This window comes from Agelaius phoeniceus, chromosome 8 (genome assembly GCF_051311805.1).
Source record: "Agelaius phoeniceus isolate bAgePho1 chromosome 8, bAgePho1.hap1, whole genome shotgun sequence".
NCBI lineage: Eukaryota > Metazoa > Chordata > Aves > Passeriformes > Icteridae > Agelaius > Agelaius phoeniceus.
The window spans coordinates 20,629,898-20,645,029 of NC_135272.1; the positions used below are offsets into that span (position 1 = coordinate 20,629,898).

The 15,132-nt window shown below is 37.9% G+C and overlaps 1 protein-coding gene across 1 annotated transcript in view; it reads right to left on the bottom strand.

The window, feature by feature from the left end:
• LOC143694647 (uncharacterized) overlaps window positions 1-15,132 on the bottom strand; it is a 73,194-nt gene that overhangs the window by 37,951 nt on the left and 20,111 nt on the right. Inside the window, exons 3-5 of the mRNA XM_077182211.1 lie at window positions 10,739-10,800; window positions 8,203-8,373; window positions 1,087-1,145 (exon numbers count right to left, since the gene is read on the bottom strand). Of these exons, the coding sequence (XP_077038326.1) occupies window positions 8,279-8,373; window positions 10,739-10,800 (157 nt within the window). The 3' untranslated portion in view covers window positions 1,087-1,145; window positions 8,203-8,278. The remainder of the gene's footprint in view (window positions 1-1,086; window positions 1,146-8,202; window positions 8,374-10,738; window positions 10,801-15,132) is intronic.

A 15,132-nucleotide genomic window follows, 5' to 3' on the forward strand; every position in this document is an offset into this window, starting at 1 on the left:
GGAAAATTCCTCTAAAAAGAAAATCAATATTTCAGTCCAATTATAACAGAAACCAAATCTTCAAACATTGGAGTACAATGTAGCTACCCTAGAGAATAGATATTTGGTTTTCTGACCAGCAGTAAGTTTGTAATTGAACAGCTGCAGAAAAGAGAGGAAACAAACATACAGCAAATTAGTTTTCAAGCCTATCTTCACAGAAAATTTCTACTGTATTGTGCTTTTGATCACAACATGATAAACAGAGTTTCTCCCTTCCTTCTATGTTCTTCTGCAAAACAAATTAGAGTGGTCTATAGAAGTTTAACCTATTGTATTGCATAATCCCTCACTCACAGAAGCAAATTAGGCACAGAGTAGCTCAAGAACTGAATCTATTCACGACTCTAAGGCGTGTCAGATTCCAAGCAGTAATTAATTCACAATCCTTTTTCAAAAATGTTTTACTATATTTTGCTTAAAAATGGCAACTTTTCTTGTAGCTTTTGGTTGGTTTGGATTTTTTAAGTACCCCTGTCATTATTAGCATTGCAAACAAGGTATCAGTCAAAAGGACAAGGCAAAATTTTAATCATACTTCTTTTAAAAGTGCGAAGCCTGTTTCTAGATTTTCAGAGAGAATGGAAGAATGCATAATAAAATACGAATTTAATTCATATATGTGTATCTGCACCTATTTATGTTGCTATAATCTACTGCTGAAGTCATAAATGTTTAAATCCATCAACTGCTTTTGTTCATTTCCCATTTTCAGGAAAAAAAGAAAAACAAGGTTCTTTACCACAGTACGAAGAAAAATGCTCTAATACCAAAAGATCCAATTAAAATAATAGGGCCATTTGTTTCAGTAGGATTTCACACATACAAGAGAAATGCTAACCCTTGGGAGAATGTTCTCAGCTCATTTAACAATATATGTTTCCTCTGATATGAAAACTTTAGCTTTTGCATTATAACATCATTGCTAACAAGGCACACGTATATATCTCATAAGTAGATGGAAACACGAATGTGGGAGGAATTATAATAGTTCTTTATCCATACTGCACTCCTCTCAGGATTGACTTGCATCTGTTGTTTACTCACCTGGGTAGCTTTTTCCTCTCCACACATTTAAAATACACACTCAGAAAAGGCTTGGTTCTCTGAAAGACAAGAAGATGGTAAGCAAAAAAACTATGAAGGGAATCAAAGGAAGAATTTGTATCCCAGTTCCAGGGCTACCAAAACATTTCAAAGGGCAGCTGGCATACAGCTTTTTTCCACCAGCCAAAAGAAAGCCAATCTGCTCCCAGAGCACAGAGTATTGAGGGACACCTTGGGCAGGGGGCTGGGCAGGGCTGCACAGGTGCCAGTAGCTCCTGGGCTTCTGTCAGCAGCCAGGGACAGCAGCAAACCCGAAACCTGCAACTCAGGAGGTGCAGCTCTTACCCAGGCAGGCTTAATGGCAGTGAAATAGAAAAGCTAAAATGACCTAATGGTCATTAGAAGTTCACTTCACATTTTTGTGTACCTGGAAAAAAAACTCTGATTGAAGATGAGCTTTTTATTTTTTTAACAGGTTTTATTAATCAGTTAAAGATAGTCAGGATTAGTATCTGATGTCACTGAACAATTTCTAACACCTGGATATTTTAACATTGCAATAAATTCACATTCCAAATTTTCCTGTTTATATCCAGCATCTAATTTTCTCCATTTGTAAGAGAAAGTTCAAACTTGACCAGTCAAGCCATTAATGAGGGAAGATTGATTTTTGTAGATCATTTTCCACTATCAGCACACAAATACTCCTACCTAACCGTGAGGACAAATGTAAAAAATAGATCTGAAACATCAAATCCCTAAAAGAATTTAGGCAATAATCTCAAATTATAGATACACTCCTACAGTCAAAATGTCAAAATTATGTCCAACCAATTCAGGATTGAAACATGAATGATGCAATTAGGAATTTCATAAAGCCTACATAAGGGACAGCTCTCTAGGAAAAAGCTGGTCTCCAAATACTTTTTTTTCTGCAATACAGTACTTGTAAGTCTAGGACTAAAACTTGCACATGCCTTGTATATTTGATTGACTCCATAAGGTTTTCATCTAAATTCAAAATATAACTGTGTTTAGATATATTTGAACATTTTATTGCATTTAGTTATGAGAGATGAATTTTTCCTGAGAGAACCTAGGGCACATAACATTGCCAGATCATTCCAAACAAGTTAATTCTGAAATGGGCTTGAATCAATAACACAAAACAGGCGGTAAAGCCAATTTTTACGGTAGTCATGGTTTCATAAAATAATATCAAGACAGTCAGATTGTAAGCTCCCTGCATCTCAAATATAATTTGCAACCAACTCTAAGCACAAAGAGGAAATAGATAGGTGGAAGACATAGATTAAAAACAAATGATAGATAGATGAAACAAAAAGAACTGGAGGTAAAGAAAGAATGCAGAGTAGTTGCCATTCAACACAGCGTGAAAAAAAGCCAAACAAGTGCAGCATGTAAGTAATTCAAGGGAAATAGAATGCTTTTCTTTCATTTAGGCTTTAAAATTGTTATGAAAAGCCTCTTTTTTCACTCTATCTGTAAGACATAGGCAGACAGGGGATGAATGTATAAATATGTCACTGCAATACGTGGCTTTTAATGAAAATGGATTTTTAATGATCCCAAAAGCTACATTTCTCTCTGACTTGCTCCATTTCCAGACTATCAGCATGAAGTATGCACAGCAAATGCACTGGTTTTGCATGTCCTTCACTAAATCCCAGGACAGCCAAGCATCCAAGCACTGTACAAACCAGAGCTGCCATTATGCAGAGCAGATACAGAGAAGCTGCATGTCCTTCACTGCTTTTATTGAACTTTCAGAGCTCCGTGACACCGCTTTGCCTTCTCCCACAGCAGACCCCAGTGTGGGTTACCTTGCACTCCATATGCATAAATAAAGGATGATGCATGGCAATGTGCCTTGCTGTTGTTCTCTGCCTCAAGGACACTTGTTAAAAGTGTGCCATTCCTCCCACTCCCCCAAGCAGGCTCATTGTCTTGAAGTGCTCCATGTAAAACTCTGAGCACACAAATACCAGAGGATTTAGTTCACAAATGAAGAGAAGCCACAAGGAGGAGAGAGGCTGATGCAATCCATAGCCTTCTTGCTATCTGAACATAGTGAAGTCTTCTTTCCAATGTCAAAGTTCCCCTTTCAGTCAGTAATAAACAAAAAACACACTGAATAATGTGCAAAAATGTACCAGCTAGTATAAATACCATTTTTCCTGTTTTTTCATGTAGACAATTTATTTTTTTTTAGATTTCAGTATCATCATAGAATAAAGGAATATTTTCCTTACTTTATCACCATCCATGAAGTTTTATCTATGAATATTTCCTGTAAGGCAGGTCCATAGGTTAGGAAACTGTAATATATTTGTCATAAAACCAAGACAGCATTTAAAAGGGGCTTGGACTCCTGTATTCACTTCATGTTCAATGCTTCAAGGTAAGCTTTGTGCAACCTATGTTACTTGGACAAAAAAACACCTCCATATTTCCTGTGTTATCATTTTTGCTTCTTTGAAATAATAGAAGACAGAAGGAATCAGAAAATAGAAGACTGATGAAAAAGATAATGACTGAGTGGTGCCACACAATTGGTTAAAAAATGCTCCTATCCATTAATGAGTCAGAGGGCACAGCCTTTTGAAGGGCCCTACAGAATCACAGAATCAACTATTTACATCACCTAACAAGCAAACAAACAACAAAAAAAGCCCCAAAATCCCCATTTGCTGGGCACTTTCAAATTCATCAGGTTTTCCATTTTGTCTGCTCTCCTGACTCAGAGTGCCTTCCAATTAATATTTATCAAATGTCTCTCCCTTCTTCATTTAAATCAGTTCAAAAACTGCACCTGTTTCATGAGACCTATGTGTGATTCTGACAGCTGATATTTGAGAAAAAACAAAGATAACTTAAAAATCCTAACCAACTGCATTAAAATGTAATCAAGAAAGAGAGTGCTAAGATTAGCTCTGCCAGCACAAGACATCAGCAAGGCACGTGGGGGTACCCAGGGACACAGGTGGATAAATATGGGGTACACAGCCTGGGAAGGACCCCACACATCTCATGCCATGAAATGGGGCTGAAATTCAGCAACAGCACACAACAGTTACTGAGTGCCCTGGAGACACCATATTCGCCTCATTCCTCTAGAAAATAAGGCAGAAAACCCTTGTAAGAGTGCCACAAAACAACAACAAAATCAAGCTACATACTCAAAGCCAGAGTTCATTTTAAACAATAAAACGTGGGAAGAGATTAGAAAACAAGAAGCAGCCACTGTGAACGACAGCCAGAGGAGGCTATCAAAGCCAAGGCACAGACAGCTACAGTCATTTGCCAATGTACAGATTCACTCCAAGCTCCACTTAAAGCTATCACCGCCTCTACAGAGTACAGGCAAGGAACCAGATTTGCCCTAAAAGGCTATACAGGACTCTTTTACATACACTTTTGCTAATACACAACAAAGTACTTTATACAGCACTTTTGTTGCTTCATTTTAGCAGTTCTCTCACATTATCTAGATGAGAGACAATTGCACAATGGCAGGTAAATCTTGTTAGAAAGCATCCTAAATTATAGAGAAGATCTTGCTTCTAAAACACACAGAAAAGATCACAAGTCTATGTTGTGCATGCTGAGGTATTCTGCCTGGGATTCTTTAAAGAGAATTTGGTGAGGAAGAGACTTGCAGCTTTTTGAAGCAGTTTCCTTCAGTACTGCCAAATTTCAAATTACTTTTCTTTTCCTGGCAGCTGTTAAGGAACTGGAGTTACTGGAGCAGATTATCAGCCATCGGACTGTCTTCTAGAGCAATCAGCACAGTCCCAAGCCCATAGGAGTTTGGTGGATGTGTCCAGCTGCTGGTCCAAACCCAGGGACTGTGACATGACCCTGAATGTTTCAGGTTTGTGCACATTTCTGCATTATTTCAGAGATTCCTCCATTCCAGAGTACCCTTAACAGGGTCTAGGTCACTTCTGTACCACAGCTCATACAAATTAACTTCTTACATATTTCTGTCAAGCTAATGGACAAAATTCAAAGAATGTACAACCTTAAAGACATTTTAATGTGTTATTTTCAACTGCCTTATTTAAATGGGATCATTTTTTTAAAGCAACATCTTATATCCTTGAGTCATATTTGTTAATTCCCTATTAAAATGCACCCCCTTTCTCACTAATAGAGTGTTTTAAATTATGATCACACATTTTTAAATTCCTACTCACTATTAATCAAAGCCATAATTCTCATAAACTTAAGCACAGGTTTCATTCCAAATGCAGACAGCTCCCATATTCTATGTGTTTTACACGTATATCAGAGAATGCAAGTTAAACAATATTTAACCAGTCTAAGATTAAAGTTTATTTCCACTGACTTGAACTACTTTTGAATGTGGAAAGACCCAACAGTTCTCAGTGGTGACTAGCTCAGTCTTTTTGCAGTCTCAGATATGCTACTGACATGCCCAAATGTAAAGGAATGCCAGCAATTTCAAGTTAAATCAGTTTGGTTAGCTAGATGTTACTACCAATGTTAATGCAGCTCTTCAATGCCTGATCTCATTTTTATTTTCAAAATGCTTCTTATTCCCCTGTTGCTGAGAAAACCTGGCTGTGTCTATAAACTCTCTCATTAAATGTTTTCAAAGCTAAGCAAGGTAGCAAAAAGAAAATTCTTCCTCCTACCTTTCATCTATAATTGTCTTTGAAATTATCTAAATACATTGGCTGTACATTTGGGCATTTTTGAAAAAGAATATTTAGACAATAACATGAATTAAAGTTTTTTTGCCATCTTTAAAACACTGCTCTCATAAATATCTTAAAAAGTCTCATTTAAGTCCCGGAAAGATGCAGTGCAACCTGCCTGAATAACACATTTAGGGAAATACAGATGAGGCTCTGGATTTCCAGCTGCAATAAGACAGAAAGCTTCAGAATCATAATCCAAAGAATCCTTACTAGTTCTTGCAGGTTTTTTTAATACTTCGTTAAGAGGTTAACACAGTAGTAGTTAGATGCATAAATAAGATATTTTCATTACAATCTAACAAAATCACAACTGTAACCATGATTCATTTTTTTTTAATAACTTTAGTTCTCCAAGACTTCTGATCCTAATGGGGCAATCATGCATCACTGCTGTGTTCCAACAGAACTATTAGGCTCTGTGCTGTGCTAGTGTAATTGCAGTCTAATGGTTTACGCTATCATAATGGTACTAAATATTTTACTAAACAAAGTACAATATCTAAGAAGTTATTTAAATTGTTCCAGCTTTAAGATCGTACATCAAAGAAAGAACCGTTCCTTTCTTTCTGAATTGAGAGCAACAAAGATGTCAAAATTAGTTTCTCGTTTCTCTTAATAAAGTGCTTAAAAGATAGCATTAGAAGCAGAGTTTAAAAATTACAGAAAAAAATTACTTTGTATGAAAAGTATTAAAATATTTTGAGGCATTTGGATGCTCTGCTTCAGCAGTGTGGCACAGCTTAACAAAGGATATTGGAACACTCTATTCAGAATCTAAGTGGGATTTTTAAATCAGAATTTCTGATTATTTACTTTAACAAAACCTTTAATAAAAATCCCACTCTGTGCAAGTGTAGCAAACCATAAACTAAGCACGAGGTACCACCATGATGGTGCAGCTGTGGTCAGTGGCAGCAGAGCCCCTGGCCAGGCTGTGCCTGACAGGAGCAGGGTGACCTGCCAGCACCTCAGCACATTCTGACTCACAAAATAACCCCATGAGCTGAGTCAGACTAATTCTGTAAGGAGGGACATTCAAACAGGCAAGGATTTGTCAATCCTGCCATTAACATACCAGAGTAGCCCCAGCTGCACCCTGCAATGTGCTGCCTTACTCCCTTGGACAAAGCCAAAAATATCTGTAACTACAAAAGGAGCATTGAAGTTAGTACTAAAAGTGCTCAAAACTTCTAAGATTGCCTCCAGAACTCCTGAAATTGATTTTTAAAGATCTACTTTGAATAAAGAATAAATTAGCTTTAGGCAATTCGTTATTTTTATTTAAAAACCCTCATTTTTTTACTTCTAGCTAAAGTATTAATTTACAGTGTTTTTCAAACACTGTTTTCTTGGAATATATTTTCTTTTTCCCAAAAATCAGGACTTTTTTCAGAAAAGGTTTTTTGAATTTGGACTAGGACACCAGGGTTTTTTTTCCAAAATTTTGTTTACTACTCTAGTATTTTCTACAACACTGGTCTGCTTAAAAAAAAAAAAAGGCAAAAACATGTTTGTACTAGCTAGAGAACATTTTGTACAGCTCATAACTCCATGATTTAGGGACTGTCAAGATCTGATCACTTTGTACCTAGAGAATAAATTAGTTCTTTTAAAACAGAATAAAATAAAACTTGTCTTTTACCTGGCACAGGAACTTTTTCAAAAATGTGAAATATTGTGAATTCAGTAATTTGGCAGTAAATAATCTTTGAGCTTGTACCGAGGTACTAATACCAAGAACTAATTATTGCCCATCCTGTAAGTGAGCAGCTGTAACTTTCTAACATTGATGATACATTCTCTTCCTAGCCATGCTCTGCTCAAGTGTAGAGGCACCTCTCCAGCAAGCACTCCTAAAGGACTCACTATCTGCACTATGTTTAAAAAAAAAAAAAAAAAAAAGAACAACAACAACTCAGACATTTGTTAAGGAAAAGTGCTACTTAAACCAAACGATCCAGCAAAATTATCCAATTTTGCCAAAAAGCATTGGAAATGCACCTAAGGCTTTTATTTCTCATTTACATTAGGAAATATTAAAAAAAAATACAGATACCAAAAAAACCCAAATAGAAAATCTGTTTCCTAAAGATCTTTAAGATTTATTGATACAGTATACACACCTAACTTATTACTCTTAGATAATTACCTAACACAATATTCTTCTTACATAGAGAGGTTTAATTTTAATTTACAGTTTAATTGTCCTACTTAAAGTAAGCCTGTCACCTGTGTCACTTGGTGGCTCATAACTGTAATCCTCATTTAATTATTTACTTCAAGGGAGCATTTTAATTATAGACATTACAGTGTGTGTAGAGTAACTCACACTGGAGGGCAGTCACAATTGATACAGTAGAGTGCTCACCTGAATTTCCAGTGGCCACAACTCCACGTGCAGTGGCTCAGCTGCAGAGCCCACCTAGACTGGTGAGAGATGCTCTTCACTTCTCTGGCCTAGGACCACATTTGGGGTGCCTGAGAACAGGCAGGGCCACCAGGGCACAAAGAGCTTGGATTACTACTGCAAGGCTCCCAGCTGAAATATAAATGAGACAATAATGACTTCTCACATCTACACTTGACCCTGCAAATCACCCTTAAACATGGCAGTGGGCACACAGCACTGGCTCCGGGGTGAGGTCACCACTGTGGCCCATTCCTGTGGGGATCACTAATGGAGTGGCAGAGCATGAGCTTGCCTCTGATTTATTTCCTGAAATTTCAGCAACCAGTGATTTATGGGTTTCCTAAGACAGGGGCCCCCTATAAGCTTCTTTTCTTATAGCCATCAGTTGACCCATATTGTATGAAATTATCCAATATCTACACAAACTAGGTATATTTTTAGCTTTCAAAGGATCACATTGCAACAAGCTCCATCATTAAAAAAAAAAAAAGATAAAGAAAAGAAAAAACCACTGCTTTGTGTTTGCTACAAATTCGCCAGATTTGTGGGTTTGTTGGCTATTGCTGGGTCATCTTCACAGTAATTTTAGCTTCCAAGGCAGACATTTCATCATCACACGAGTGGCACTATGCAACTTCCCTGCTCTGGACCAAGCAATAATTTTCCTTTCCTGAAGTCCCAATAGGCAACTTTAAAAACAGTGAAAATACTTCAATTCTCAACATATTTGACACAATAGGATGCATTTCTCTGCAGGTACACCCAGCCAGAAGGGATGGTAAGGGATGCCTTGTCCCCAGGCTTGCCAGCAGGTGACTAGGGCTCTCTGCCGGGACAGATGGGGACAAGGAGCTGCCCAGCCTCCTGTTCTACACACTACACAAAGATGTGCCAGAGTGAAAGAGCCCAGGTTCTGCAGAAGTCCCGTTTTTACCATTAAAACACTTCCAGGATTTGTGGTTTCCCTGATTTACTGTTCAGCACTCCTGACTTGCACGTCTTGCTTAATGTCCAGGCAGCTCCATGGGCAGTCAGGGGTGTTTCCAGCTGGGATCCTGCCCTCTTGGAGAAGCTCCTTCTGCAAACTCCCTCCTACCCAGGAGGAGACACCAAAGCACTGTCTCCCTACCAGGAGACAAGGAGAGAGCTGGTGGGATTTCTGAGGGGCACAGCTCTCCAGCACATCCTGCAGTGCAGAAGGGGGACATTGGGCACCTGGGAACTGTAGGCCACCTGGTTCTGAGGTAAGTGCCTCTCACAGTAGTCACTTCATTATTAACAACCTCCATATTGTCATAAGATGCTTATCTTTTTCAATAAACAGAAACAGTTACTGAAGGTTTTGTTTGGTGCCTTTTTTTTTTTAATACTGGGATGAACCCAAAGATTGCTTTCTTTAGTATCTACCTTTCTTCAGTGATTAATGTTTTTTCATGAGCAGTGTCATTACATACAATTTTTATCATCTAGATTGTTCTATTGTATTCAGCAACCCAGAAAAAATTTCCTCTTTCTCAAGAAGTAACCTTCAACCTACAATTTGTCTGCTGCTTCTTACAGTATCCTCTGTACAGCCATGGCCCCTAACAACTGAGGGCATTCAGCACGTTCCTGTACTGAGTATATCACATTTCCCATCTGAAATTGCTTACCTCATCAGTCACTAAGGGCCCAGTTTGGAAGTCATTAAAAATAATGAGAATGCTGGCACTTCTCCCAGCAATAATGGCATTGGATTCTGTGTTGCTTTTATACTTTAAGACATTTGTATATATCCACAAATCATTTAACTCTTATCTTTGTACTAGCTTTAATGAAACTAATGGCTGCTGAAACTGCGTGGGTTTTATTCTACTTTTTATTTAAATAATCTTCTGCCCACTCCATCATAAAACAACACAAACACTTACACAGCATATTGCATCACGAAAGCCCCAAAGTGTTTACCAGGATCACTATATCCACCACTAAAATGCAAGCACTTCTCAGTCAATAAACACTTCAGCTGACAATAAAGCCACAAGAGAGTTTTCAGAAGGAAAGCTGAAGAGCAACAAATCCAACTTCCCCAAAATAAATTTAGAACCAAGGTCTTGCATTTTCATCTCCATCTGTATCTACTTTAGCCTTTCCCTCCTATGACCATGCAAAAAAAAAAAAAAAAAAAAAAAAAAAAACAAATCTAATTCCACATTAACTCACTGAGTACCAACATCACTCCTGCAGGGTCCATATCTTACAGGCTTCAACAGGATAATGAGCCCTCAGGAACATGCTCCAGGCCAGCACTAAATGCACCCTTAGAGTTTCAACTAATTGTTGGAAAACACATATTAATGCATATTAAAATCTTAAAAGATTCACCCTTAATAGTCAAGGTCTAGCTCAGGGCTAATGTAAATTTCTTATCGCTACGCTCTTCCTGATAGAAACACATACAATTTACATGGTTTGAAATAAATAAGAATAATACAAATATGGAAAAAAATCTCACCTTCTTTAGATGTGTGTTTATTTGCTCCAGGCATACATTTGAACTGTAGATTACAAACAGACCTGTCATGAGGACGAACACAAAAGTTACAGATCCAGCACTGCTGCACAGGAAGTGTGATATTTCAAACTCACAGAAATCAATGACAGTATATAAAATTACACATACATTTTGACATCACCTGCTCACAGAGGAGGTGTCTCTAAGATGCAAAGGACTTGAACTCCAGTCACCCTGGAAGTCCATCCAGAGTGTGAAATATCCAGAGATCCTGGACTGCTGCTGAAAGCTCTGTCCTATTAAAAATCACTGTGACTAAACAGACTGATTTACCTAGATAGGAGCATAAAGAAAAGGCAGGTGCAAGTCAAATAGCAATAATTCTAACCAATAATAAAACTACAAGTACCAGAAGTAATAAAAAAGTTCCCCAAATGCTTCATAAGGTGAACTTTAAAGGTGTTTTGATGTTATTATCAGTATATGTGAAAATCTGAAAAACATTACCACTGCATAGAAGTTAATCTAAAAGCCCATTCTGTAAGGTTATTAAAAAAATATTTTTAAGGCTGTTAAATGTTTAATACCTTTACAAAGTATTTTCTTTGCATTTATTTTTAAGTGCTGGATGAGGTCTGCTTTTAGAACACATCATCTCAAAATATTTTAAGCCATGTTACAAATACCTTACCAAGCTACAAAAGAAATTACCCAGCCATCCTTAACAGTAACTATCATTAGTTTGATTTTTTAAATCAATTAGATCAAGGAATGAAATGACATCAAATTAGCTATATGATTATCAATCCAGTTTGAAATTATCTACCACCTATCATCCACAGAACTACTAGTACAAGCTACACAATTTAAGCAATAGGTGCAAATGCTCAGGCATCGTAAGTGATCCCACCATTTTAAGACATGAGAACATCCTTATGCAGCCCAAATAAGGGAAGAAGAACGTCAAAATTGATTTGAAGATAATATTGAACATCAAAGACAAATAACATTGTGGCAATTTTATTAAACTATAAATACGTTTTTAGAATATTTGGGGAAATTTTATATTCTGTTTTCTCCTGCAGTGAATGGCAAAAGGAAGATAGTAGTTTTCAGATACCAAAAGCCTTTCTGTGGCTCATTATCCAATTAATTTATATGAGTAAATTAGCTGAATCAAGCTAAATGACAGCTAGGTGCTCCAAAAAAGCTAGTAGTATATCACAATAAGGGGCTTTCAGAAAATTAGATCAGTGCAGAGGTCTTTCCTTTTGAATCTTCAAAACACATTAAAAGACACTTCTATGTTCACTTTCAGAAAAATAAGCATTTAAGAAAGGGATGACAAGTTATTCATATTCAGAAACTCACTAAGATTACAGGTGTTATAGTAGCAGTGGAGAGTTTCATGGCAAAAGCATGACAGAATTTTTTCATCCAGATCCTCTTCCACTAAATGGATAAGATTTCTCATACCCATTATCTCAGATGTCTCTCTCCTCTCTTTCTTCCTCGAGGAAAAAGGAGACAGCTTGGTAGTTCTGTTCTTCCATCCCCTCTTACCACTGCACCTGCTGCACCCATTTAAAAACATCCTGCCATCCAAGGTGCTTCTTTTTACACTGAGACAGGAATGACACTAGGGACAGCTCAACCAATCTTGTTAGTCTTTTATGAAATTACATGGGATCATTGCTTTTTAAGGCCTTATAAGAATCCTGCTTTGGCTTTGTGCAAATGTAGGATAGTACAGGGGATCACACAGGACTTTAAAAACAGTTGAACAACTAGGGAGAACTGAATCTGGATTCATCACATTGGGAGCAGAGTTAGAGATTTAGTGCCAGGTAATGTAGAAAAAAAATATAAACAGCCCCCTTCTGTTTGAATCTACGCATCAATTCTAACTAAACTGCAGGGTTAAAATCTGATCTTAGGCAAAATAATCACATAAAAGCTCTAACTAAACTCCTAAGCGTGAACTCTGCTGCAATGGGGAATACACACACTCAGGCTGCACAGAAGCTTCCATTATGTGAAAAAGAAAAAAGCACAGCTTTTCTTCCCACTGAGATGCTTCTCACACTTTTTCATTTTAGTGGTGGTTTGTTTTCCATTCTCCTCTCTCCTGTCACCTCAGACAATGGCAGTTCAAGTGGATAATACAAGCAGAGGGGACATTTCTAATTCATCTCACTCCTCTCTCATTTTTTGTTTTTGTTGCTATTGTTTTACACGCATCAAAATGAGAATTTTGTCCAAGACACTGTGTGTATGAGAAAGTCTGTGTCACTCAGAGATTCTGAGCACCAGGTATTCATTGATGGCTTTCAAGTAGATCCTGAAGTGGCAGCCAAGAATTTATGGCTGAGGGAGCTGAGGCTGCTTAGTCTGGAGAAAAGGAGGCTGAGGAAGACCTTACCACTCTCTAAAACTGCCTGAAAAGAGGCTGCAGCAAGGTGGGGCCAGTCCTGGAAAAGAAGCAATAGCATGAGAGGAAATGCCTCAATTTGCACCAGGTGAGATTTAGACTGGTTATTGGGAAAAAGTTCTTCACTGAAAGAGTTGCCAAGCACTGGAACAGACTGCCCAAGGAAGCAGGTGTGTCACCATCCCTGGAGGGATTTAAAAGGTGAGTAGATATAGCACTCAGGGACATGGTTGGGGTGGTCTTGGCAGTGTTGGGTTAATAGTCAGACCTTTGAGGACTTCTCCATCCTAATGTTTCTGTGATTCTATCTTCCCAAAATATTGCACATTAGCAGGAAAAAAAAAATCAAGCCTTTGGTTTTCACATCCAAATGTTAGTTAAGAAAGTGTTTAACCATGGAGACATTTTCAGAAAATTAGTTCATAGCCTTTGCACCATGTAATCAGAAGAAGTTTTAAACTCTGATTATGCAATTAAACACAATATACTCTTGCAGCTGCCATTTATCACACTGCTACCATTTCAAGTAACCTGGCCAACAAAATTGTCTGGTACCTAGGAGTGAAAAAATGAAAAGGATAATGTTCTGTAGGAAAACAGGTCTATCCAACATTTTATAGTGCTAAAAGTACCCTCGGGACTTGTTCTGATACCTTGTAATTATGCACACATATCCTGATTTATGGTCCATGTCTCCCAGCTCAAAGTAGTATGTACTCTGTTTCATATCTTGCCCTATTTATGTGTAAAATACTCACGTCTGTAATGCCATAAAAGAGAGGACAGGCTCATTGCACATGTTACTATTGATTTCATATGAGCATAGGCATAATCTAATGATCCTTTTCAACTAAGGATAAATACGCACAATTTAGCCTTAAACATATTCAGTGTCAGATCATTTCAACTGCTGCCTTTGAGAAATATGCCTGTGATGTTAAAGATCTCTGCTGTCCAGCCTCCTCCTTAAGACTGTAGAGAGTGTGGCAAAGGAGACGAATTTGTCCAAACTGGAAACGGGACAAGAAACACTGTCAGCTGTGTATCAAGACACATATCTGCTTCAGCCTAAGCTAGTGAATTCATGTTCCACAACTTCCCCCTGCTTCTCTCCACCTCCACATGACTCTGTTGTTGCTTTCTTGTGAAGGCTACGGCGACCTGGTTTCAGGGTCTAGCACTTCGATCTCTTTTGTGGGATCTCTTGTGGCCAATAACGGACGCTGACACTAATGTGGTAGATGGTTAAAGGCGTTTATTGAGGGGTCTTAAGGGTATTTATGGACTAAGGGGTCTCTCTACGTCAGACAGGAGACATACTTTCTAGGGTTAGTATGGAGTGGAAAGTTACTGGCATGCATAAGTTAAAAAAGCTATACGTCTAGCTACATTTTAAGAGTGATCTTTATCTATGAAGAAAAAAGTAAAAAAATTCCTGTAACTTTCCGTTACAGCCCGAAATCTTCCGAGCGCCTGTCCCTAGCCTACCACACTCTGTTCTCTCACTGACCACCTATGTAATTAATGAAGAAAAGAGAATCCACCTTGTCCAAGTGAGGACTAGGAAAGAGAGATGTGGTTGATAGGAAAATTAGTAATCATTTCACCTGTAACAATTACTGGAAGTATCCTAATACGAGGTATATGCAGGTCCATTTCAAAAGAAGAAAGGACAACCTGGTTTAGACAAAGAGATCTGATTTTCATTCCCCAAGTCTTCTCTGAAATGCTCACACAACCACTGGCACATGGCTGAAATCCTCTCTTTGGAGACAGAGAGCAAAGGAGGCACCCAACATTTATTCGTTAGTGGGTTGTTTCATTTTCTTAGATTAGTGGGGTTTTTTTTTAATTTTCTACCAGTTTCAAAATAACAGACTACATGCAGATTTAATGTTGTGATGTGTTTCTGCCCAACTTTTACATGCTAATCTTTAAAAAAGGAAATGTGGTGAGTGCAATG